Source organism: Ursus arctos, unplaced genomic scaffold (genome assembly GCF_023065955.2).
Source record: "Ursus arctos isolate Adak ecotype North America unplaced genomic scaffold, UrsArc2.0 scaffold_17, whole genome shotgun sequence".
In the NCBI taxonomy this organism is placed as follows: Eukaryota; Metazoa; Chordata; class Mammalia; order Carnivora; family Ursidae; genus Ursus; species Ursus arctos.
The window spans coordinates 36,940,199-36,967,495 of NW_026622841.1; the positions used below are offsets into that span (position 1 = coordinate 36,940,199).

General features: G+C 37.4%; 1 protein-coding gene across 2 annotated transcripts in view; it reads left to right on the forward strand.

The window, feature by feature from the left end:
* The window catches only part of NOL4 (nucleolar protein 4), a 387,118-nt gene that overhangs the window by 167,850 nt on the left and 191,971 nt on the right, over nucleotides 1–27,297 (forward strand). For both annotated transcript variants that reach the window (XM_044382912.2, XM_044382911.2), the window contains one exon: nucleotides 19,762–20,045. In XM_044382912.2, the coding sequence (XP_044238847.1) occupies nucleotides 19,762–20,045 (284 nt within the window). The remainder of the gene's footprint in view (nucleotides 1–19,761; nucleotides 20,046–27,297) is intronic.

Consider the following 27,297-nt stretch of genomic DNA (forward strand, 5'->3'; position numbering starts at 1 on the left):
GAACATTTTCCCAATGATTTGCTGAAGTTGTCATAGTTATTATGTTGTTTTTGTACTAGCTGTTTTATACTAGCCAATACTACAAAAGGCATAACAATTCACAGACTAAAAGAAAAGTAGAATGGGATTGACCACACACTTATCTTTTGGGAACCATTGATTATTTGTGGCAGGATCTCTTCTGGAATGACAAATACACATCTTAACATTATATATACAGAAATGGATGCTAAGCCAAATTAAAAACTAGCTCTTAGAATATTGGTCTGCAAATGTCTGCAGAGCTGAAATGTGTAAATTAGAGATTCACTGGAGTCTGCTAGCCAAAAGTGAAAACGAAAGTGCTTACAGCTCGCTAATTAATGCTGCTTGTCCAATTTGATTGCAGAAAAAAAGAGCCACCGAGGCCTATGGGAAAAAGCAATAGCCTGGGAGTCGAGAGAACTGAGTCCCCTTCTATTCTGCTACTCAGTACAGGACCATGCTCCAGCAAGTCTGTCCTTTGTCCGCAGTGTAACCATTTAAAAATAGGGGTCAGATTCACCACCCTGTTGACTTCTCAGAATTGGCAATGAAATGGGGGGAGAAAACCAAAGAGATCAAGTTCCACAAAAACCAGAATCTAACTATAATTTATTGCTGAACTGTTAATGTTCCAGTGGCTGGATTGTTTTGACATGTTACAAATATTTAATGAGTTTTCATCAGGTCAGGCTGTTCAAGGAGCGGTTAGTGGACCTCACAACGGTTACTGGTCCATGACAGGTTAAGCGCATGATTTGAAACAGCAATGTTATGTCTGTAGAATTTAATAATAAATAATTGGGCTTGTATTTTGTATGTTCTGTTTCAAGCTTTGTTTATTTGTTTTTACAAACTATCCGTGACAAAGTGGAAATTAAAAGATTGATTCTTCATCACAGATACTTTGAGAAGCACTGTCCTTGGGAGCCGGAGCTCTGCTGGATTAAACGAAGAGCAAAAATTGACCTAATCCCTGTTCTCTCCGAGCTTGAGGTCCTGGGAGAGACACAGATATTAATCAAGTAACCATATCTAAGTGATTATGTTATTCAAGGTGAAATAAGTGCTTCTCCTCAACTGCTTTCTTCCTCTGTCCTGTTTTCCCCTCCCCCTACCCTCCTTCCCCTCTCCTGTCTTCCCCTCTTCACCCATTCCCCCTTGTCCCCCTCTCTCTTCCCCTGCTATGACTCACTTCCTTACTGTTCCCCTTAATCTTTCATTTGTTTTCACCTACCCTGACTTCTCTGAGAAATTTTATCAAGCTACACAACAGAATAAATAATTACCTTGATTTTAACCATGGTCAACAAACAGAGCTCTTCAAATATTCCAGTTTGGGGGGAGTATAAATATTTTCTTTGATTACTAGAGAGTATGTCCCTACATCCCTTTGTGTTCCTTCCTCTCTCCTTTTCTTCCTTCCTTTCGTTCATTTCAATTTGTTTAGATTATTTAGATTTATTTAGAATTTGTTAAGCCCCTCGTATGTGGCAAGCCTTGTGCTTTGCACCTCGCTATATTCCTGCCTCCCATTCCCTGTTTCTATCCCTGAAATGAAAAATAAGCACAAGTAATTAGAACTGGAATTCAGGAATCTGTGACTATTTAACCGGAGCACCTGCAAAGTTAGGGTGCATTCTTGCATGTACCCTTTAAGAAAGAGAGATAATATGAAGACAAAGCATGTACAAGTTGAAATTTAAAGCTTTTATTATTGAGAATATAAAGGGGCGCCTGGGTGGCTCAGTTGGTTAAACCTCAGACTCTTGGTTTCTGCTCAGGTCGTAATCTCGTGGGTCCTGAGATCATTGAGCCCTGAGTTAGGCTCCCTGCTTGGTGGGGGAATTGGCTTGAAGATTCTCTCCCTCTGCCCCTCCCCCCCATGAGTGTGCGCACACTCTCGCACTCTCTCTGGCACTCTCTCTCTAAAATAAATAAATAAATAAATAAATAAATAAATAAATCTTTTTAAAAAAGAATATAAATACAATTGGAATGATTCCTTTCCAAATGCCAGAAAATGTGGGCAAAACTAGAATCTCACTTAAGCCATTGCTTTCCTTTGCCTTTAAGACAGGATTCTTATTATAAAAAGGAGAATATAGTTCTTTTTCTGAGGCATGGGATCGCTCAGTCATAGTACATTTTGCACTCTTAATAACAGTTGTAAATAATAGCTGAGGTGATTTGTGTGTGAATAAATGTGAAATTTTGTTCTGGTTTCATCCATTAACTTATTTTCAGTTGTTTTGTCACTGTATTTACTACTGCAAATTGGTTAGTATACCTTGGTGGTTATAGGAAAAAGGCACATTTTGGGTAAAAATATATTTGAATAGAGTAAGATAAAAATTTCCATGTCTTGGTTCAGTATAGTCTAGAAAATAATGTTCAGTCCATATCTGCGAATCATCTAAGCGTTTTGTCAGAAAAGTAGAGGATAGTATCTTATAAAAAGTACTCATATGACTCCAGAGACAATACATACCATGGGTTTTTTTTTTTCATGACTGGTGTTTGCAGCATTACTGAAAGAATTGGATGACGTGAGGTCATCTCCTAGGGACGTATGTGGGTGAGGGCAAAGGACAGCGGCTCTGGAGTCAGCTGCCCTGATTGTGAATCGGGCCTTGGCTCCTGTGGTACCTTAATGGAAGGCATTCGATCAAGATCCCAGAATGTGCCTCTGTGATTTTAGATTAGCTGGGTCTGCTTTGAGGATTCGATATAATGAAATAAGTGCCCAGCGTATAATATTAAGTTGTTTTTAATGGCAAACAGTCAGCACTAATTAAGCAATATACTTTTCCCATCAGTTTTGCATTATTACTTCAAATAATGAGGGCAGAAGGGAGGTGTTGGTGTTTGTAAGAATGATGTCACAATGAGGGAGACAGCGATTTAAGGAACCCAAGAGTAGGACGTGTAGAACAGCCAGGCCATGAATTTGCTTTGGCCTCATTGAATTATATACAGGGTTATCATACAATTTATTGTCCCAACCAAACATATTTGGAGTCGGAAGGGGCACAGTTAGTAATTATCTGTCACCAAGACTGTGTGAAGCCAACCTACCACACTTATAGTCCCTCTGTTGTGTACGTTTTCTCTGTATCCATCTCTCCCCCCGACTCTGGCTTTCTCTGATCAGTTTGGCTTGCTCATGGCCCCTGTAACCCCTTCCATCCAGTCCTCCCTCATGGTTCTTACTTTAGCTGCGATTACTAACCAAGGTAGGAGTTTGGGCTTCTGAGATTTGTATTATGCTAAATAATAAAATAGCTGAGGTGATTTGTATGTGATTATGTTATTCAAAGTGAAATAAGTGCTTTTCCTCAGTCACTTTTCTCCTCTCTTCTGTTCTCCCCTTCTCTCCCCACCCCCGCCTATCATACAATTATCTGGAAGTCATGTTAAAATGCAAATTCTGATTCAGTAGGTCTGCAATAAGGCCTGGGATTTGATCGTTTTAACAAGTTCACAGGTGATTTTGATGTTACTCATCATTAGCCCGCATGTTGAAGAGAAAGGTGTTAGTTTAAATTCCAAGAGATAGAATCTTTTTGAGCTAATTTGCCTTTCTGGTTTGACCACAGTGATTGTGGCTTTGACTTCTTATGGTTTGATGGTCCTTTGGTCAGGTGCCTACCTTGGTAGTTTGGGCCTGGGGAGGTCATATGGCTACCAAGGCAGTAGGCAGGTTAATTTGTTCTAGAAGGGAGTGCAGAGAGGAGATCCATACACTAAAATGATATGTTCAATGTAAATTAGCTGTCCTGTTTCTTTTCATGGAGAGCCACTGAGGAAGGAGCTTGAAAAGGTGCCATTGGCACTGGATGGCCCTCTAAACCAGGCCAGTCAAATGTCAGTGAAAGTTTCCTCTCTGCTAAAGCCGAGAAACAATAGCTTTCAAACCAGAATCTACTGTGCGTTATTCAAAGAAAGATTTTATGGATGGCCATGGTTGTGTAACATTAGGAAAGCAGAGAGAGACATAGGGGGTAGGAAGTTATATTTTAAATGGCTCTTGGCTAACTAGGAATAATCCCACTCTGAGAGCTCTTATCTTGGTATTATTCAGAGTTTAAATTGATACAGTCAGTATAGAAACTTAGAGAAATTAGTTTTTTAATGGTCAATCAAGACAGATTTTATAATTTTGATTTGAGGGCAATTCAATGATTTGTTATGACAGAAAGAGTATTAATGAAAATGAGCATATGTATCACTAATATAAAAATGTTCATTACCTGGGAATCCTTTTTTCTTTTTTTTAAAGATTTTATTTATTTATTTATTTATTTATTTATTTATTTATTTATTTATTTATTTTATTTAGAAAGAGAATGAGAGTGTGAGTTGGTGTGGGGGACAGAGGGGTAGGGAGAGGGAGGGGGAAAAGAATCTCAAGCAGATTCCCTGCTGAGCACGGAACCTGCTGTGGGGGTCCATCTCACGTCCCTGAGAATATGACCTGAGCCAAAATCGAGAGTCAGACATTCAACCAACTGAGCTACCGAGGCGCCCTTCATTACCTGGGAATCCTTTCAATTTTTAAGTTGTTTTTTATTTTTTTTTTTTTTTAACTCGTGCTGACCTTACCTCTTGCCAATATTTTTACAAAAAGAATAAAACATCAGCAAAAACCAAAATGTTTTCTCTTCTTCCATTGACTTTTTAAGAAGCATTATATTTCTACTTGTGACTTGCTAAATACACTACTTTATTCAAAGGAGTATTAAAGCTAGGTCCATGCTCTCCATGAATATTTGGAAAAATATGACAAACGTGTGAAAAGTTAGTGTATAATGGAAAAAATCTTGAACTCTGAAAACCAAGACTTTAAAAAATAAGATCAGTGTAAGTAGTGTTCCTCGGTTGTTAGTAGAGATGGGTCTGTGAAAGCCTGTGCTCCAGAAGGAAGATTTGGGGCAAGATGGCTGCCCTGATGTTGCCCAGGCCGCTCAATTAGAGTCTACCTAACTCCTCAGCCATCCGTAATTTGAAAGTTTGCTTGGTTTCAAACTAGATGATGACTTTGAGAACTCCCATGGTTCTCTTGAACCATTATCCTCCTTTCCCCCCAAATCAGTGTGAGGACTAACTATTGGTCATTTAATTTGGGATTAACAAAATTAAATTTTCTAAAAAGATTTTATTTCTTTATTTCAGAGAAAGAGAGTACACAAATGCGGGGGGGGGGAGACTGGCCGTGGGAGAGGGAGAAGCAGACTCCCTGCTAAGCAGGGAGCCTGATGTGGGGCTCGATCCCAGGACCCTGAGATGATGACCTGAGCTGAAGGCAGATGCTTAACCGACTGAGCCACCCAGGTGCCCCAACAAAATTAATTATTTAAATTGACTCAAGTATACCAAATTTGAGAAATGTAAAACATGGAAACAACTCTTCTATATTTACTATTTGCAATTAATACAACAAAAGCAAGTACTATTTCTGTTATTGAAAATGTTTCACTGTTTTATCCCTGGGCAGTAACAAATATCTGAATGCTATGTGGACTCATGATGGGTAGTCTAGGATTCTGCTTTTTTTTTTTTTTTTTAAAGGATTCTGCTATTATTAAGACTTTTCATTATAAAAGTCCTGGTTTATAGTTTACTCTCTACATGGCAAGCACAGTGCTTCCTATTTTTTACAGCGTACTTTATTTTAGATTTGGGCAAGTAGTTCTTTCTTCCCTTTGTATTTACTTACAGTCCTTTCAACCTGGCATCTAGAAGTGTATACACACCTTGTGCACTTACTAAACAGTCATACGTAGAGATGAAGCCATCCACAGTCATTCAGATTTCACATCCTCTTCCATGAAGGTAGCTGTTGGTCCTTGAGTACCTCTCACCTAGGCTCTGGTGATATCGGTGATGGGAGAGAAAGATGTGGGGATGTAAGTGGTGTTAGAGCTTTATCCTCTTGGGATGGCCATAGGACCCCTGCTTCTTTGTGCTTTGAATAGATTTTAACTGTGGCCTCTGGGTAAACCCTTTATTGATTTTTTTTATATTGAGGTATAATTGATACATAACATTGTGCTAATTTCAGGTGTACAACATAGTGATTTGATATACGTGTATATCGTAAAGTGGTCACTATCATAAGTCTAGTTAACATCCATTACCACATGTGGTTACAAATGATTTTTTCATGTGATGAGATGAACTCACTTTTCAAGTAGAAAAGTAGCATATGTGTTATTATTCTCTTTTAAGAGTAGGGTTAGTTTTCTGTATCCTCCAAATACTGATGTTAATGTTGGTTTTCTTTTATCTCATATTTCATAAATTATGTTATCTTTTCTCCTCCTATTTATTTAAAGCTTTAACAAGTTTCCTAAAATGATATCATTTGATGTCATTCAGCCCTGGATGTCAAGTACAGTTGTCTTTAGTTATAAATATCATGTAATTGGTCAGCCTGTACTTATAATCAGGGCGATATTGAAAGTTCATCTGCTTTTATAAAAACATCATAGCTGCTCAATTTATGCTAATTGCAGGAAGGATAGGCAGAAGGCCTTTGTTACAGTGAGTGGAAGGTGATAGTAGGCTATTGGTTGGGATTCCTGATTTTATGAAGTACTACAAAATGGGCAACCTCAGATGACACCTTTCAATTTAGTGTCTCTTAAGAGCTTCCTAAATCCAAAGTTAACTTGTTTTTCCCCTCACATACATATTATTTGTCTTTTTCAGGCTCTTCTCTTCATAATACCTAGACAGATGTTTCCTGTGGAGGTGCAGCCATACAATTTAGACAGAAATTTGGCCCAGAATTAAGGAGCCAGTTTTTAATCCTATATTTGTCACTATCAATGTGACTTGAGCAAGTTCTTCATTTTGTCCTTATCAAGCTGTTTAAATTAGAAAAACTGATAGTGTTATTTTATTCTTAGATCTGTCTTAAATCTTATACAAAATGATTTGCATAATTAAAATGTGTAATGATTCAAATTGACGATATTCAGATGAATCTAGAATAATACAGTCTTTGTTAGAAAGATACTAGTACTTTGACAAGTGTCTAAGTAATAATGCTTTATAAATTGCCACCAACACTTGTACTGGCTTAGAATCCTTTAAGATGACCAATAAGTTCATTTATACCACTGTTACTGACGATGAGGGATTCTAACACCAGAGGTAGAAATAGTAAAGAAAGTTTGGTGGAGAGCTCCTGGATATCAAACAATGAATTGACATTAACAAGAGGGACAAAATCACAAAGCATTGGCTATAATAACATCAAAGATAGAAAACAGAGTCTTGAAGCCAGAATAAGGTGAATTGTAACAGTTGCAATGCAATGTAGAAAATGGAGGCCATTCCATGTTATTCATTAGAAAAACTCAGTACCAGGAACTATTTACCATGGTGTTAGAAGAGCTGAAAGGCTAGACAGAAGATAAGCAATATAGGAGTTAATAACAGAAGGAAGCCACTGCTACAGCCGGAGGTGGAAAAGTTGGTTGGTTGGAGGAGTTGGTGTTACTAGAACCCAAGAACCCATGAGTCAGAGCTGCCCACTGGGTTGTGTGAGATTCATGGAAGGTACTTCCTGGCAGGGGCTGGGATATGCGGAAGAATCATCCTGAGCTGGAGCCCCGAATCAGAGGGGGTTTCTGTGTAAAGTGAGGGTAGGGATACCCACCCATTTTCTCTTTCTCCCATCCTCAGTCTTTGCCAGTGTCTCCCATTATTTGAACTAAACCATAAGATAATAGGCAAAGAAATCTGGGAGATGGTTTGCAAAGAAATGGAGAATAGATCAAACCAGCAAATGACCAAAGTGTAAGATGGAATGTGCATGGAAGCCTTTCATAATCCTATTTTAGGATTTGTTTGTTTTTTAGGTCTGGGAAGTTTTTAGTGGCTCAGGTTTCTTGCCATCTCAGAATGTTGGGGATGAGATCTTCAGCTTCCTTGTTGAGTAGTCCTGGCTCACCCAGTGCAGTAGAGAGAAGAAAGAGGGTTTAGGAGAAAATATCATGGAGCATGCACTCTAATCATTAGCCTCGAAATTACTCTAAAAACATGGGCATTAAATAGGTCTAGTACGACTGCAAGATTTCTCCCTCTATGCACACCCCCAAAATACAATACACTTCTTCACCTGCTTGCTAATGGCTGAAAATACCAAGAGTAAAAGCCTTTCATTCAGCAATTTGAGAGAAGATGTTTAAATTACAAGTGCCTAGCTGAAGTAACATTTTTTTCTGTGGGGGAATTTCAGTCAAAGGTCAATCAATCAATCTGTCAATCTCTTCCTTAGTAAAATCACGTAGATCTGAGCCACTGTGCACACAAATAACTGGAAGATTGGCCATTAAGATGGGAAAGAGAGTGTGAGGGACCCAGAGGACAAACTTTGAAGGTTTTGACAATTTTTCCTAGAGTGGTACCATTTACCCACTCTATGAGCAAAACCAACAGTGATTTCAGCACACATGAGCACAGAGGTGATATGCAGCTTTATGGGCTGAGTGAAGATTCTTGGTTTTGCAAACATACACTTGACCTCGGGAAAGATCTTCTTTCTCAAGAGTTTGCTAATCAAGGTAATCAAGGTAATATTCTTGCCTGAAATAATGCCTTTAGTTCTTTAGTTACGTGTTTACATTCGTTTTATGGGAAAAAATCCTATTCTTTTATGAGTCTTTTAAAAGTGGGGCTACCCTGGCAGTAAGTGCTCTTGTTTATTAGTTTTGGTTAAGAGAGAATATTTGGCTTGCTGGCATCTTTTTCTGAAAATTTCCTAAAGATTTATGAAATGGGATAAAAATATCCTCAGATTCAGGCTTCCTAAACTCAGACTTGATGGCTGTCAGTTGTGTTTAGTTCTCTTGGTATCGAGAGTTGCTTCCCACAGTCACATATTCAACCAGTTAGCTATTGGATATCATCTACATTAATTTCTCACATGTGGCCCCAAAACTCTTCTTTGAGAACTACTTCTAGATTACCTGCCCCTTAAGATGAATTAAACCAAGATTTCCGGGGTTTGTTGGGGTAGAAGTTTTTAGTGTTCAAGTGGATCTGCATTTTTAAGAGTTTCTCTAGAGAATTCTGAAGCAATTAAAGTTTGAGAACCACTGATTTACACTTATGATATGAAATATACTTGAATAATTTTGAGTGGTGTTACTTATCCCAAGACACCATAGAAAATCCTTTATGTTTGTTGCTGTATTCATTTCATATTGCTGTGTTACAAATTACCACCCACTTAACAGCTCAAAACAATAACCATAGCTCACAGTTCAATAGGTCAGAAATCTGGACAGCCTCTTATGACCGTAGAACTGAGGTCCCTGTTTCCTTACTGGCTGTTGGCAGAAGTCTCTGTCAGCTCCTTTCAACTGCCTGCATTCCTCCTTATGGGACCTCCTCCGTCATCAAACCGTCAATGGCACACTGAAAAAAACTTTATGCTTTGAGTATCTCTGACTTCTGCCACTAACCAGAGAAAGCGCTATGCTATTAAATGATCATGTGATTAGATGAGGCCCACCCAGCTAAACTCCCTATTTAAAATCCACTGTACCACATGACGTTCCATAATCACAGGAGTGGTGTCTCAGCACGTTTACAGGTTTGGGGAATCAGGGTATAGAATCTCGAGGGGAAGGGTACTTTTTAGATTCTTCCTACCACAGCATCCACTGTAGTAATGATTTCAATAAGTAGTTCAAGAACATATAAAAGGATGTAAAAAGACTCACAGTCTATTTTTTAAGCAGACATTAAATAGATATGTGATTATCACTTCTTGTGATTATCCAGTTCAACAAATAATTATTGAATATTTACTGTGTTGCAATCATAAGTTGATAAAGGAGTAAGGACTGGAACTTTCCCTTCAATAGCTTACATTTCATAATTAAATACCTCTAGACGTAGAGAAACTTCTTTGATATTTTGATAATTTTGTCAAAAAGATTTCCCATATATTGTATAAAAATACTGATTCTGTGTAACTTCTAATCTTTGATCTTCTGATAGGTAATAAAACACATTAACATCTTTAACTTTGATTCAACTGTATTTCTCCTCTGACAATGTTCTTTTGGGGCGTAGGGTCCTCTAGTTCTTTGACTATATTTTATTGTGATTTCAAGTCCCTTCAACGTGTAAGTTATATTTTTAGTAAGATATAAGCAAGTCACTTAAACATTTCTGTTCCTCAGTTTTTTCAAAAGCAAAACAGATATGCATTAGTTAAGGTTGCTTTTTTCAAGTTAAAAAATTATCTTTGGCTGAATTAAGTGAAAACAATACAAAGAATGGGAATCTGATGGAGAGGTACTGGAGTTTCTGACAAAATTCACAGAAGAGTTGGTCACCCACTAATCTGAAAAAGTTAGGAACTAAAAACAGCCCCAGTTTTAGAAAAGTCATGGTACCTCCAGTGGTAGTAATTTTTGTACTATTTTTCTAGAGGTAAAGATAAAAAGACCTAGTTTCAATGACTCCCCTTTTCTGTCTCACAGCTCCAAATTTTTTTCACTCTCTAACATGATATGCCATCTGGAAAATGCTCTAGGAAGGGATCATATGCACTAGGTTTCCAACCCAATGGGTGCTGAGTAGCTACCAGCATTTGGCTGCTAAAACACACGCACACACACACACACACACACACACCCCCCACATTATGGCATATAACATATCACGTAACTTTCATATTGCCAAAGATAATCCTACTGAATACTTATCACCTATTTGACATAAACCTCAACCAACCTCATTCCTCCCCAAGTGGAAAGAAATCTAAGTCCTGTCCAGCTATTGCATTCAGAGATGGTATTGAGGAGCCCCAGTTTCTGAGGCCAGATCACCAAGTGATGTTCATTTCTTCTTTAGTTCTATAACAATTGAAATTATGTGATTAATGGACTAATTAGTATATTTATCTACTACCACTACATCATATATACAACAGCGGAAATAAAACCTAATGAAATGAGAAAAGTGTTTTACTCTTCAGACACCTGACAGCAAACAAAGAAATCCAGATAAATATTGTACTCCTTTCTGCATCTGCTTCCAAAGCTATAATAGTATGACTAACCAGTTCCACTACTCATTCCACATTTTCTTCCCTTTAGCTAGCAGTTAAACTACTTAGAGTATTTTCCAGATGGCATGTCATGTTAGGGAATGAGATTTTATCTCTGCCTGTAAGGATTGCCTTGACAATATTTTCCTTTTGGCGGAGCGAAATGAGAAATGCTTCAGGTGCTCTTATGGGCCTATGACCCAATCCATTCTGTTTTTTGGACATCTTTCATTCCCTTGGTATGCAGGATCAGTGATTGTGGCGAACACACAGCTCTTCTTTTTATCTCTTCCCATAGTGGCCTGCATGGTGTGAAATGGACAGTTGTCTATTTTTGTGGGAGTGTCCTTCTTACAGGCCAATGGAACCTATAGCTGCAGAGAATTATGAGAAGTGTCACTGCCATCTCAGAAAAGCCTTGTTTTCGAGGCTGATATTGTGGCTAAGAGGGAGGCAGCCCCAAGAACCAGTAGCTGGATTAAAGCATATATCACATCCTAAAAAGCAGCCCCTCACGCTCAGATTGTATCTTTCAGTGCATCATAGCTGAGTTTTTAATAGTTTATTCCATTATTTTAGAGGGTCCATTGTTTGTCAATGATGGAGTAGAGAATAAGAGTAATAGCTCCATGGGAAATCCTCTATTTCATTTATTTTAGTATGATGTGGTTTCCTTGATTAAAATTAATGTGTGGGAGAAAAGGGTAGTATATAAAACATTCCGAGGGTTCAGATGTGCTGGTGGTGGAGGAAGAACGGGTGAGTAAAATTCAGGACCAAGTCAAAAATAAGTTTCCATTCTGCTGAGGACAAGTAACTGTCCTCTCTAATTAGAGGCAACTAAAACAATTGTTCTGCCCTGGCCAATGATGAAAGATCTATCAATATCATCCTTCCTTCAACTTCTATTAAAAAGTCCCCCAAACTTTCCCTTTTCAAGTCTCTACACCATTTGGCTCCTGCCAAAGAAATACCATAAAAAAAATAACCTCTGACTATCTTTGTTCTAAAGAGAATATACAACCAGACCTAGTGCTCATGGTTCATTAAATGGATTTCATTGTCCATTTGGGCCTGTCCAAGAAAGCAACTGTACCACCGCCGAGTTTCACAGAATCGTGGACACCTGGCTGACATTTTTCATTCTCAATTTTTCACAAAGAATTTCATTTAAGACAATAGACAGAGATTAAAGGAGGAACTCTTGTATGGTAGGCTGTGCTCATATGCCACTGGGGCATGAATAAACTCCTTTTTATATATTATACTTCCACTCAACGAAGGAGGGCTCCTGAGCGTGTATGAATATGACAGTCAGGGAACGGTGGTGCTCAATTCATGATGGCCAGCTGGAAAAAGAGTCAGGAGCTGTTATCAAAAAGCAAAGTTACCCCAGGGAGAATACAGGGCCCTGTACTAAATCTTGTTTTTTACTGACAGAATTTTTCTGGTTCGAGATTAGCCCAGGCTCCATGCCCAATCCCGAACTGCTACAGATGCCTAGAGTATCATCTGATCTATTTTGTCCTCACAAAGGTCAAGTGGAAAAGCCCTTTTCATTGCAATCAAAACCAGATGAAACCTACTTGGTGATGTGCCTTCTTCTTAGTGATAAAGAGGTCAAGTTTTAAGAAATTATCCTTCACTTTGGAGAGGAAAAACTGAATCCCTCTGTACTTTCTTACCCTCAATATTGGTTTTATCATTTTGAAATCAATGCCCTTTAAGTTTTTATATATACTTAGATATACACACACACACACATATATATTTATATTAGTAAGCTCCTTAGTGTGAATGTTTGACTTCAAAATGTAGCATCATTCTTTTGTATGTGTTTAAGATGGCATTACGAAATAGTATATAGTGTGGATTATAGTTTGTAAATGCAAACAAAAACAGAAGATTACTTTTGTTGATTACTTATCTTTTAAAGATTTTTGTGGTGTTACGGACTTCGAAGTGCAAGACTTTTGTAATCAGCAATTAAAGTTTTTGCATATAAGAAAACAAAAGATAGAACAGTGCTGTTTACTTAATAACAATATTATAGAAGATGAGTAAAATAGGGGCGCCTGGGTGGCTCAGTTGTCAAGCATCTGCCTTCAGCTCAGGGCCTGATCCCAGGGTCCTGGGATCGAGCCCTGCATCAGGCTCCTCCACTGGGAGCCTGCTTCTTCCTCTCCCACTCCCCCTGCTTGTGTTCCCTCTCTCGCTGGCTGTCTCTATCTTTGTCAAATTAAAAAAAAAGATGAGTAAAATAGAAATCAAAGAATGGAAAAGTCATCAGAAGGATTTGAAGAAAGGAAATAAGAAAAACGAGGAAGAAATTTCTAGGTGGCAACTGCAAATGGACAAAGGCAGGAATATGTCAGGGTCTTGGACTGGGGGAGGAATGGGGCTGCCCAGCAAAGGATGGATGGATGGACGGATGGATCGATCTTTGTTTCAAGTTTTTATTTAAATTCTAGTTAGTTAACATATAGTGTAATATTGGTTTCAGGAGCAGAATTTAGTGATTTGTCAGTTACATATAACACCCAGTGCTCATCATAAGTGCCTTCCTTCATATCCATGATCCCTTTTGCCCATCCACCACCCACTTCCCCTCCAGCAACCCTCAGTTTGTTCTCTGTAGTTAATAATCTCTTATGGTTTGCCTCCCCCTCTCTTTTTTTTTCTTCCTTCCCCTATGTCATCTGTTTTACTTCTTAAATTCCACGTAGAACCATATAGTATTTGTCCTTCCTGACTAACTTATTTTGCTTAGCATAATACACTCTAGCTCCATCCATGTTGTTGCAAATGGCAAGATTTCATTCTTTAGGATGGCTGAGTAATATGTGTGTGTGTGTGTGTGTGTATGTACACACACACACATATATATATACATATATCACTTCTTCTTGATGCATTCATTAGTTGATGGACATTTGGGCTCTTTCCATAATTTGGCTATTATCGATAATGCTGCTATAAACATCAGGTATATGTGCCCCTTTGAATCAGTATTTTTGTATCATTTGGATAAATGCCTATTAGTGCAATTGGCTGGATCATAGAATAGTTCTATTGTTAATTTTTTGAGGAATCTCCATACTGTTTGCCAGAGTGGCTGTACTAGTTTGCATTCTCACCAACAGTGTAAGAACGTTCCCCTTTCTCTGCATCCTCGCCAACACCTGTTGTTTCCTGTGCTGTTAATTTAATAATTCTGACGGGTGTGAGATGGTATCTCATAGTTTTGATTTGTATTTCCCTGACAATGAGTAACATTGAGTGTCTTTTCATGTGTCTGTTAGCCATTTGTAAATCTTGTTTGAAAAAATGTATCTTCATGTCTTCTGCCCATTTCTTAACTGGATTATTTGTTTTTTGGGTGTTGAATTTGGCAAGTTCTTTATAGATTTTGGATACTAACCCTTTACCAGATATGTCATTTACAAATATCTTCTCCCACTCTGTAGGTTGCCTTTTAGTTTTATTGATTGTTTCCTTCACTGTGCAGAAGCTTTTTATCTTGACGAAGTCCCAGTAGTTCATTTTTGCTTTTGTTTCCGGAGACATGTCTAGTAAGAAGTTGCTATGGATGATGTCAAAGAGGTTGCTGCCTGTGTTCTCACAAAGGATTTATTTAGACTGGATTGCCTGCTTCATGTTGCAGAGTAGAGAGAGCTATGGTCTAAGATGTAGAGTATGGACATATAATCTCACTCATATGTGGAATTTAAGAAGCAAAACATTTGAACATAGAGGGATAAAAGAGAGAGGCACGCCATAAAACAGACTCTTAACTGTAGAGAACAAACTGAGGGGTGCTGGAGGGCAGGTGGGTGGGGGAGGGGATGGATTAAATGGGTGATGGGTATTAAGGAGGGCACTTATGATGATCACTGGGTATTGTATGTAAGTGATGAATCACTCAGTCCTACACCTGAACCCAATATTATACTGTATGTTAACTAACTGGAATTTAAATAAAAAATTGAAAGGAAAGAAAAAGATGTAGGGTATAGTCTAGCAATGGATATACTTCCATTATTTTATAGGGACCCTAGGCTGGGAGAAGACTTAGAGCAGAGGTCAGGAGTGACAAAGTGATGAAGGGGACTGGCCCCTAAACTCCATTTTGCAAATAGATTTTGAAGGATTTTTAAAATTTTTTTTCTACTTTTTTTGGGTATTAAGGTACCAATCTTTTGATACAGGGTTATTTACATCAGTATTTTGGATTTAAAAGTTAGCTTTATGGTGAGATATTAAAGGGCAGTTTTCTAAGGAGGCACCAAAGGACTAGAGGTGGAGGACTGCGGTACATTTTGGGGAAAACCATTAAAAGCTTTTTGGACCCTATAAGCACCTGACCTGGATTTTTGGACTAAATTTCCAAGTAGTAATCTTAAAATGAGGAATATATATATATATTTTCCTATTCATTTTGCCCAGGGCATTTGGCCTAAAGGCCATAATGAAGAACTACTGAAAGTAACTGAATAAGAATGTAGGTCAGGTGCTTTGGGAGATTTCAAATATGTATACATCACATTATGTTTATATATAGAGAGATAGACGTGCATCCGCATATATGTATATTTGTATACTTAAATACATACACGTCGTACTTGCTGTTATAGGTTAATTCTCTTTATATAGAGAGAGCTAACCATTGAATTTCGTGACGACGTTAGACATAATTTAAACAAATAGTATTTCTAGGGTCTGTACTAATTGGTGGAGGGAATGGGAAGTAGGGAAGGAGAAAGAAGAAAATGAATAGCTGGCCACTATGGTTAGTGTTACTGCACCTTTACAGGCAAGAGCCGCAGCTGAGCTCAATTGGATGGCCCTGGGCACACCCCCAAATCCGTCCCAGCGAAACCAACCTCAGAGCAAAGTGACCCAAACATCTAACGGCACTCCTGATGTCACTGGATGCCACGCTACCTGTCATCACATTCCACATTCTCTTCTGTTGCTAGGTACCCTGGGCACTCTTAATTTCCAAAGCTCCAGGTGCCGTTTTTTCCTTGGTACTCAAACACAGAGTTTTTAGTTCCAATGCTATGGTACCCAGGCTGAAACTTGAGAGAAGCACCAGCGTTCTGGCCCTGTGAACCTAAAGGCCATACCTACAGATCTCAGCACTGGGTATCCACACGCCAGCAGCCACTTAGGATGGAGCAAATTATCTTGGGTAAGGAAGGAGATTTCCCCTTTAAAGCAATAAACTGGTATGAGTTGGTTATGATAAATAGGAGTCTGAGATGTGTGGTTTCAAATTCTGAAAAAGTATCTTGAAGGAAGAGAAAATAAAAATCGTTAACATGGTTACAAGAAACCAGACAAGAAAAAACGGTTAATTTAGCTTCAGTTTAATGTCTGCTCACTCTTTACATTGAATTTTTCTAATATAGACATCAAAAACTTTGTTTTAAATTTTTATTTATGAAACAGGGGCGTGTGACATTACTGGTTCTTTTACCATTTAAATGATAAAATGTGTGAATATATATTTTATACAAATAAGTAAATCATTCATTTGTTCTTCATAAAACATGCTGATTTACTCACGAATGAAATATGGAAGGCTGTGGAATTTAGTTACCTTGGTAACATCTGGAGTGAACTACTCTGTCTAAAAATATTTTCTCCTTTATTGTTTATACTGTATACCAAAATTATAAATACATGACTTTTATTAAAGATTCTCCTGATAATAATGTTTATGTTATTTAAAATGTGAATAAAAATGGTACACTAGTTACTAAATATGTATGATGATTTCGGACGAAAGACACAGATGTACCATTTTTAATTTTTAACTATAATAGGTATCGGATTTGTTTTATGGTAGTATAGATTTGGTTTTATTTTATTTTACTTTTTAAAAAGATTATTTACTTATTTATTTGAGAGAGAGAGAGATCGAGCAAGAGGGCACAAACAGGGGGAGGAGCAGAGGGAGAGGGAGAAGCAGGCTCCCTGTCAGGGAGCCTGACAGAGACGTGGGGCTTCATCCTAGGACCTTGAGATCATGACCTGAGCCAAAGGTCTGAACCACCCAGGCACTCCTAGACTAGGTTTTGAAACGTAATATACCTTTAGGGTTATTCATTCTTTTAACATATTGATAAAATTTTCTTACATAAAATGTTTAGCATTTTTTAAAGGATTCTAGTACACAAATGTTAAATCACACTTTTCTTCATAAATATAATAATTGAACTGAATGCATCCATTATGCTTTTCTTCGGACTTTTGTGGAGAGAAATAACTTAAATAATCAGAAATGACCTCGCATACTTTAGCACTGGATTTGACTTCACATAAAGGACATGCACGATTTTCTGAATTACTTATATAAATTATTCCTCTAATTCTTTATTTCAAAAACGGTATATATTTCATGATTAAAAGAATGTTTTTGATTTCTCAATAGCTGTGGAAAGTGCTATGTCATATTATTTATGACTGGGTTTCCTTAAATTCTCTTATGTTTGTTTTCTTTCCACATGGAGTCTTTCGTTGAATGGGGATGTAAAAGAAGTAATTTATTAGTAGAATCTTGCCATTTGAATACGTTTTAACCTTTTCACAAGATAGTTTTAAAATATTAAGTTTTTAAAATTTCAATTTTTAAAATATCATTTTACTGAAAATTAAGCTTAATGCCCTTTGCTTTCGTTTTCCATTGGAGCTGGAGATCTGGGTTTCCTCCTGAACTCCTGTCTGTCCAACTCTCAGTCGTACCTGTTCTTTTCTTATGATATTCTAGTCCCCTCTAGTTCTACACTACTGCTACTTTGGTGTGCGCTTTCAACAATGCTGATTCAGATGGCTTCTGGAGCTCTTAATGGTTTCCCATTTTGTCACCTTCATCCCAGTCTCCTCATCAGAGTCAGAGTAATCTCTTTAAAAGATTCTTTTTTTCATATCGTCTCTGACAATAAAATTACTCCTATTTGCTCCCAAGGTCCAAGCCAAGCTCTTGGTTATACAAAGCACATCCTCTTGCCTCCCTATCTAGGTTTCCCTTTCTGACTCTCTTGTTTGCGCTCAGCACTCCAGCCTTATTTCTCATCGGCCCTGCACTTTCCTTCCTTGAAGGTGTTGCACCTGCTGATCTCTAGGTGGGGAATGCTCTTCCCCAACTTCTTCACCTGGTTAAGTCTTACTCATCTTTTAGAATTCTTTAGGAAAACTTCTATGATGTCCTTACCCCTTGTTTTGGATCAAAGACTTTTTCTTCTGCATTTTAGTCGTAGCTTTTTTACTATCTCTTTTAATTATTTGTGAACTCATTGAAGGCAGAGTCTCTGTTGGGCAAATTATTTAACCCCCTTTTGGCCAAGTGTAGGTATTCAATAAATGTTGACTAAATGAAGGAACAGGGGAGTTATACCACTCCTTCAGAATTTAAATATTATTTTTATGAATTTAATTGATTAGAAGGCATTAAATATTTCATTGCATCCTGCAAAAATAAGCAAACTTGAGAATGTTCAGAAAATATTACTCGTGGGCATTCATATTTATGTGGCTTCATCAATAACCCTTAACTAAAGGAAACAATCTAATACCTTCATCCTTCATAATCCTTTAAAATTAATATAAAGATGAAATTAAGAGAAATAGAATTTTATTGTTTCATGTAAATTTTGTTTCTTACTCTAATTGTTATTGATGTGTATTTCTAAACAAGCTTATCATTTATTTTAAAGCCAGAAAATTTTGACTAATTTTGTTTCTTCCCTTTCTTCCCTGTTTTGCTTTTTATTTTTTATTTTTTTATTGCTACAGTTATTTTATTTTTGTTATTAGAAAATTATATTATTGGAAATAATAAAGAGTATTTAAAAATCTAGTGTCATTCCAATTAAGAAGAAATTAATATTAACATTTTAGGCCACATTTTTTCACTCTTCACCCTCTACATGGTTGTGTGTTTTCTTTTTAGAAAATCAGAATCATTTGACCATTTTCATAGCTAGCTTTTTCCATTTAACACATCATACTTGCCATTAATATTAATGGAAAGATATTCCACATTTCCCATATTCTGATCACTCCAACATATATTAAGGCAATTTTTAATTTTTTGGTCATTTCTGTCACCTCTGAATGTTTGCTATAAAATAAACAACACTGGCATAAAGGCCTTTTTCCCTGCACAGAAATGCACCCAATGAAGCCCTAGTAGTGTAATGACTGGAGCAAAGGTTATGAGCACTTTTAATGTTGTAGATGCATATTAAACACTCATAAAGCTTGAACCAACATACACCTCACTAGCAGGATAGACAATGCATTTATCAGAGAATTTTCACCAGATCTGGATATTCTCACTAGAAAAACAAAAACTATCTGCAAAATAATTAACAAGTTTTCTCTTTGTTTCAATTTGCTTTTTTTGAGATTGCATTTGATATTGAACTGTTTCTCCTCTTTTATCTTCCTCTTATTTTACTCCACTTCTTGTGCCTAAGTGTGCCTACTAGGTTACAAATCACAGTGGCTGCTTCACAAGTTTATTTGTAAGGATAAATTACACAAGATATGTAAAATTACCGCAAAGCCAAGCACATCGTAGGAGCTCAGTAAATGTTAGCTGAAGGGGAAACGGAATGGCACATTAATTAAAATCAAAATATTCTTTCCAACAGATGATTCTGCTGCAGAGAGCTTTAACGGCAATGAGACTCTGGGGCACAGTTCAATTGCTTCCGGGGGAACACACAGCAGGGAGATGGGCGACTCCAATGGTGACGGCAAAACTGGGCTGGAGCAGGAGGAGCAGCCCTTGAACCTGAGTGACAGCCCCCTCTCAGCACAGCTGACTTCGGAATACAGGATAGATGACCACAGCAGTAATGGAAAAAACAAATATAAGAATCTTCTAATTTCTGACCTCAAGATGGAACGAGAGGCGAGAGAAAATGGAAGCAAGGTAAGGTCATGTTACAATTCTCAGCGCTTCTAAGTTCATCAAGGTCATAAAGAAATACGTATTTATACGAGAGATGAAGATTAGTTTTGCTAAAAATATTTAAACAAATCCCAATAATACATTGCCAAGAAATTTACGATCATAGATATCCTGTGTCCATATAAGCACTAATTTTCAGGAATAACAGCGAGCAAAATGAATAGTGTTTCAGACAAAGCTGTTGGTATGTGGGGTTTCTTAAAATTTAAATTCAATGAGCCAACATACATAGTTTCCGATGTAGAGTTCAATCATTCATCAGTTGCATGTAACACCCAGGGCTCATGACATCACATGCCCTCCTTAATGCCCATCACGTTGCTGTGTTTTTATACATGAAATCACTTGATGTAATGTTTCTCCTTGATATAATCTCCTTATGGATCTGTCTTTGGGTGTCTGTTGAGCTCAGATGTGAAAGTTGAGCTCTCAGAACATAATTATGGACTCTAAAAAGATCACTATCTAATTTCTACTAGCCTGGATAGGTGTACGCAGTAATAAAGTTTCAGTTAGACTCTCAAGTTTGCTTTAGAGACCCAGGGACTTTGGTCGGTAATGTACTCCCCATGCCTGGGAGAAATTCAGTGTTCTAGATGAAACAGGCAGATTAAATAACTACTGAAACAAGTCATTTATCGCAAACTGTATTCTACAAAAGACAGAAACTTGTTTCAAACACATCTAAATTTCTGGATTCTTTATATTAGAATAAATTATAATCCTCCCCCTTCCCAATTTATTTATTTGTTTATTTTTATTTTTTGATCCTTCTATTTTGATCTCTATTTTCACACTCGTTTTCAGAAATACTGCCAATTCTTTTTTGTTTGTTTTTATTTAAATTCTAGTTAGCATACAGTGGAGTATAGTTCCAGGTGTACAATGTAGTGATTCAATACTTCCATGCAACACCTGGTGCTCATCACAAGTGCCCTCTGTAATCCCCACCACCTATTTAATCCATCCCCCACCCACCTCCCTTCTGGTAACCATCAGTTTGTCCCAATTGATTTATTTAAAAAAAATTAACTTCACATTTCTATCAGTTTGAAGTAATGCATGCTGGTGATTTTTGTTCTGTAATTTTTGAATGTATACTTTTGAACACAGGAAGATTTTTAAGGAATATACATTTTGACTCCCTCCCCACCCCTCCCCCGCTTCTATATTAGAATTGAAGAACTGATCTTTTGACACAGATCTTAAAGCCAAATGTCTTAATTTGAATTAATTTCTGAATTTGCTGAGGCACTGTACTTCCTAGATTGGCTCTATTTAAATCCTCTTGCTTGCCTGAGGGTATGTTGTTTTATCCTCTTTTAAGCAAGTCACTGACATCATCAGACACTTAAGCACTCCTGCCTGAGGGCGACTGCTACAACTTTTGCTGGGGTAAATGCGCGAATATTCTCTCCAGTGGTTTAAAGCCAAATCACACAAGCACAGATGATTTTGTATTCACTAACATGATCTGAATCAAGGCTGCATTTTACAGAACAAAATAACCTTTAAGAGCTTTGGCCATCTACATTGTCCGTCTGGTCTTTATAAATGTCCCTTTTATGCTATGTATCTGTTGACTGTTTTTCTAAAATTATTCAGTGGTTTGCTCTTCTATACCCCATTATTCATTGTTAATGATAGGAACTAGGCGCTTTTGAAACACATTGTTGCACATTTTAAACAGAGTGAAGTTACTTTTCTACTTATTAAGATGAAGTTGTAAAAAGCACAGATTGTTTGGGCTATATGTGAGGAGTAAGATGAGAAATGGGCCTGGGAAGGAGACATCCCAGAGCAACCACACATTTCATGGCCTGGTGAAGGAAGAACAGCTCCCAGGCTGACTGAGGAGTAGCCAGAGATACAGAAGAAAGATCAGAAGGGTATCGTGTATGGAAACTAAGTGTAGTCTACCTTTCAAGAAAGTGGTCAGCTCTGATGGACAATGCTGATATATCATGTAACACAAAGATAGAAAATAGTTGAGTCTGTGAGAAAGTTTTAGAACACTTTGGGAGCAGAATACAGAGTGATTCTTTATTCTTTCCTTCAAAGATAACAGAATAAAAGAATATATTAAATACCCGCCATACTTGCACTAATGAAGTAACAGAGACAACTCAGAGAGGAGTCTTTATTCATATGACCTTTGATAAATCGTTTCGGTAAAAAGGGGTACATATACATAGAAAAGTTTCTTAGTAAAAGTATAGGCAAATATCCATTCCTGTGTTAAAACATTGGGAGTTCAGAATAAGAAAATATTATTTCTCTTGAAGTAATAAAGAGGGCTTTCTAGAGGAAGTGAGACTCGAACTTTGAAGAAAATATAAGATTACCATTTTTTCAGAAGGGGTCTCCTGTTGGACATCGTGAAGGGCCTGGAATACACAGTGTAGATGAGTTGTTGTCATAGGTTAGGGAACCATTGTCTATTTGGAGCTAGGTAGGACTTCATAACATGGTGTTTGAAGAAGAACCCAATATCATTAAAGCAAGATAGACCATTTGCTACCAATTAATTGATTCACTGAATATTTACTGAGGGACTCCTACATGCAAGGCACTGTTGTAGGAAGCAAAAACATGGAAATGATCAAACTAGGGGCCCAGCCCCTCTAAAGCTTAAAGTCTAGCGGAAAGAAAGGCAAACCCATGATTATAATCTGATTCCATAAGTAATAGGATGAGCAAATGGCAAGGTGAAATGAGAAAAGAAAGGTGGGGGCACCCACAGGACTATAATGATTCTTTTTTTTTTTTTTTTTAAGATTTTATTTATTTATTTGACAGAGAGACAGCCAGCGAGAGAGGGAACACAAGCAGGGGGAGTGGGAGAGGAAGAAGCAGGCTCCCAGTGGAGGAACCTGTTGCGGGGCTCGATCCCAGGACCCTGGGATCAGGCCCTGAGCCGAAGGCAGATGCTTGACGACTGAGCCACCCAGGTGCCCCAGGACTATAATGATTCTTAAGGAAGACTTTATAGAGAGATCAATGCCAGGAGGAATGTGAAGTGTAAGTAGAAGTTATTCAGCTGGAGAGGATTATTTATGGTAGAGCACGTGTGGAGGCATAGAGCCATGAGAGAGCATGCTTGGCATGGAGATTTGCAAGGAGCTTAGCGTGGCCATAGCAGAGAATATGTGAGGAGAACTGGAGTGTAGAGAGGTTCCATCAACAATGGCTTCATGGGCCAGTTCAAGGACTTTGGATTGTATCTCATAGTCAAGTTTAGCATGATAAGGTTGTGGTCAGCTTGGAATTTTAGAAAGTTTATCCTGGCTACATCAGAGCAGATAAATAGGATAGAGACTAGGAAATATAAAAAAGACAGAAAACTGGTTAGATAACTATTGTAGCATTCTAGGAAGAAAATAATGCAGGAATAAAAAAATGAACCTATTACTTTTCTTCTTTTGATATTGTATTTGTGGGATATATAGGTCCATAGATTTTATAATGCCAAACTCCTGGGAATGTTTTTCACATATACTACAGTATGAATAGCCTCTTTTATACATCCCAGGATGTATAAAAGGATATAAATTTTATGAATATAAGAACGATGTCTATCTTGCTTACTGAGGTATGTCTAACACCTGGCTTAATATCTGCTACATAGTAGGTTCTCAAATATTTTGAAGAAATAAAGTTTTATCAAATGTGGGAAGTGAAGCAGAGAACATTCTTGAATGACTCCAACTTTTCTGGCTTGATTTACTAAGTGGATGGTGACTCCATTTTCCAAGATTCAGAATGAGCAACATTTGAAGAAGTGTTTTTTTATACATAAGGTTTACCATGCCTACGCAGTATTTATGTTAATAGGCATCAGGGATATATGTTATAGCTCAGAAGAAATGTCCAGTTTGGAGAAAGAAACATGTGAAAGGTTTAGAATTGCAACTTAAAGCTGTTGGGGTTGACAAGATCACCTCAGAAGAGTGTAGACGGAGGAGACAAGAGAGTCAAAATACATCATCCTAGAGAAGAATATCAGAATGTCTTGCCATCAAGAACAAGTGGCACAAAAGGAAGGAGAAAATGAAGGCAACCAGATAAGGAGATGTTTTAGAAGCCAAGGTGTGGGGCATTTCAAAACTGATATGTAGTTCAATGGAGTAATCCTTAGGTGACATAGGTCTAAACCCAGACGATGGTTAGGAGAGTTAGTGCTGAGAGCTGGAGTGAGAACACACGCCAAAAGAAGGAGCAGAATTAGTGGGGAAGTGGACTGGAGACAGTTACAGAAACTGCATAGGGAAGCTGAATCATTTTAATTGTGAAGGAGACTGTCTGGAATTTTATTTTAGGGATTCTTCTTGCAGTGTGAATTTGTATGCAGAGAGCTCTGGGGTTCCTGGCTTTGAATCAGTTCTTGCTCGACCTGAGGCTATTAGGTGAACTTCATACTAAAGGTTTAGCACTCATCTGTTCAGTTAGCACTACCTTTTGAGTCCTTAGAAGTGTTCCAAGACTTCTGTACAAATTTGTAAAGTGACACTACCAGTTTCTTCTTCCGGTATTGTTCAGGCTAGCCTCTGTCATAACTTGGAGGAATATAAAAGCTTAATTATAGAGTATCGTTGAAACACTTAGATTTCTATGAGTTTGATATGGACCTATTTCACATTTTTATTGTGAATAATCTCAAACAAAAATGATTATAAAGCATTTAAATCTGAACAGTGAATGGAAATGCTTAAAAAGAATAGCTGAACTGGACTATGCCATTTACCAATTGCTTATTATTATGCAAATTCACTCACTAACCCAGTGAATCATATTAACCAATATAAAGAATAAGTATATTGCATTGGAAGAGCTTAGGTGATATTTATTTTCTGCTTGAAGATGGACACATTTTTAGAGGACAACTAGAAACATTAGAAATCAGAAGAAAGTGAAACTGTTGATTAAAAGCTTAGAAAATGAGACTCCTGAGGAAGTGTTAAGGAACAATTATATAGAAAAAGAAAGGTTAAGAAGACACAAATTTGGATATAAATATGCTTAAAATTATTAAGTGAGAATGAAAACAAAACAAAATCTAATAGAGGGAAACATAAAACTTACAAACACTATCAATGATTTTTTTTTTCTTTTTGGTTTTCTCTTTTTCTTTCGGTATTTGTGACCTAGCTGCATTATACTTAAATATGGTAAAATATTCTGAATCAGTCTCCCGGAAGAATAATGTTTCAAGTAATAACTGTGGTAAGAGGGTGATTATTGTTTGAGGGTTAATGTGTCACTGTGGTTACTGCATATTTGGTTTGGTTTTGGCTCAGTTCCCAAGACCCTTCAGTCTTCACTTTATTAAAATAATATTTTTCCCCAAAGTGGTCCATGTGACATTTTTTCAATGAATCTTTCCTTCAAATTCTCACCAAAATGGGTATTAACATTCAAATTAGAGTTTATAAAATACTTATAATATTTAGCATTAATGATGGATATGTAATTTGATTTAGACATGATGAAGGAAGCAGCACATTTTTCTAAATATCTCTGTAATATTTAGGTGTCAGGAGATTGCCTTTTTTTTTTTGTTAAAGATTTATTTATTTATTAGACAGAGACAGCCAGCGAGAGAGGGAACACAAGCAGGGGGAGTGGGAGAGGAAGAAGCAGGCTCCTAGCAGAGGAGCCTGATGTGGGGCTCGATCCCATAACGCTGGGATCACTCCCTGAGCCGAAGGCAGACACTTAACTGCTGTGCCACCCAGGCGCCCCAGGAGATTGCCTTTTAAAACATAAGAGCCACGCATTTACTTTTGGAACAATATTATCTTGCTCTTTGTTGTGTGGATATTCTAGCTCATTATTGTTTTAATTTGATCTTCAATATCTAGCTTCTTGGTGTTACATAAAGATTCGGACCAGATTTTCTTCAGGGTAGAAACAACAGTATATATTCAACGAATGTGCCTCATGTGCTGTGCACTGTCCTGGGTGCTTAAAAAAAAAAAAAAGTTTGTCATTAAGAACTCACATTTTGGCCAGAAAGATATACACATAAGTGTGTTATGGAAATATGGAAATTAATTTGTATGTGGGTGTGCCTTCTAGGCGTACTAACCATGTCCTGGAAAGTTCCCAAGTTAATTTTTAATGGTTAAGTAGGAGATAGCCACTTGGTGAAAGGGAGTAGGAAATTCTCAAAGAACACAGCATTAAATTTAGACCTAGAAATGTCGAGGATGGAAGTGTTGAGAGAGAAGTCTGGAGTGGTAGTTCAGCGTGTCTGACTAGGGTAGGCTAGAGATGCCCTTTTAAAGCTTGAACGTCACTCTGTGGTTGACAGGGAATCGCTTAGAATGGAGGAGAGGAAAATAGCATGGTCAGATTGTGTTTCAGGGTAGATCACTGTGGCATCTTTGTTATAGGATGGCTTTTAAAGGCATAAAAAGGGAGGAAACTACTAACAAGATGAGGTCTTGCCTTAGTGAGGTGCTGGTAGGGATGGAAAGGAGAGCAAAGAATTAAGAAATATTTAGAATGTTAAGTGGACAAAATTGGGAGTTTGATTAGGTAAGTGATGGAGGGTGTGAAAGAAACCTAGAGCCAGAAGATAAAGGATATATCAGTTCTGATATTAGAATGTTATGTCAACTCTAACAATGATGAACACTTACTTGGGTGTGCTTTCACATTCACAACTCAAACCATCTCCGTGTGTTTAGGAGAGCAAGTGTAATTGGCAGCCTTATTTAAACATAAGTGCGTAGAATCTAATGGATGCTAAGCTATTTGACTAATATTAATTATACACTTAGTTAAGTGATAGAGCCTGGTATTGAACACAGGTCTTCTGACTTTGCAGCCCATGTGTTTTCCACCATACCCACATGCTGGTTGATGTTGTGTAGGACTAGTTATCTCTGTGGACCATGTGGTGAGTATGAGGAGCGCACTATCCAGAGAGAGGCAGAGACTTAAAACAATTAGTGAATCGTTCCTTGATAAATGGCACGTATTTGCAGTGGCATGTATTATACATATATTTGTTTTGCCCTCCTAAATGAATTATTTTACATAAAAATAATATACTAGTGCTTCTGTTGGAAAACTAAGCATGTGTTCATTGTTGCTTTTGTGCATAAATGTAAATAAATGGGTAGTTGAGTTAGAGTGGGTCCTTGAAAAGCCCCAAGGTAAATTTTAGACTTACATTTTGCTAACTACCAATTTAAAAGGACATCTT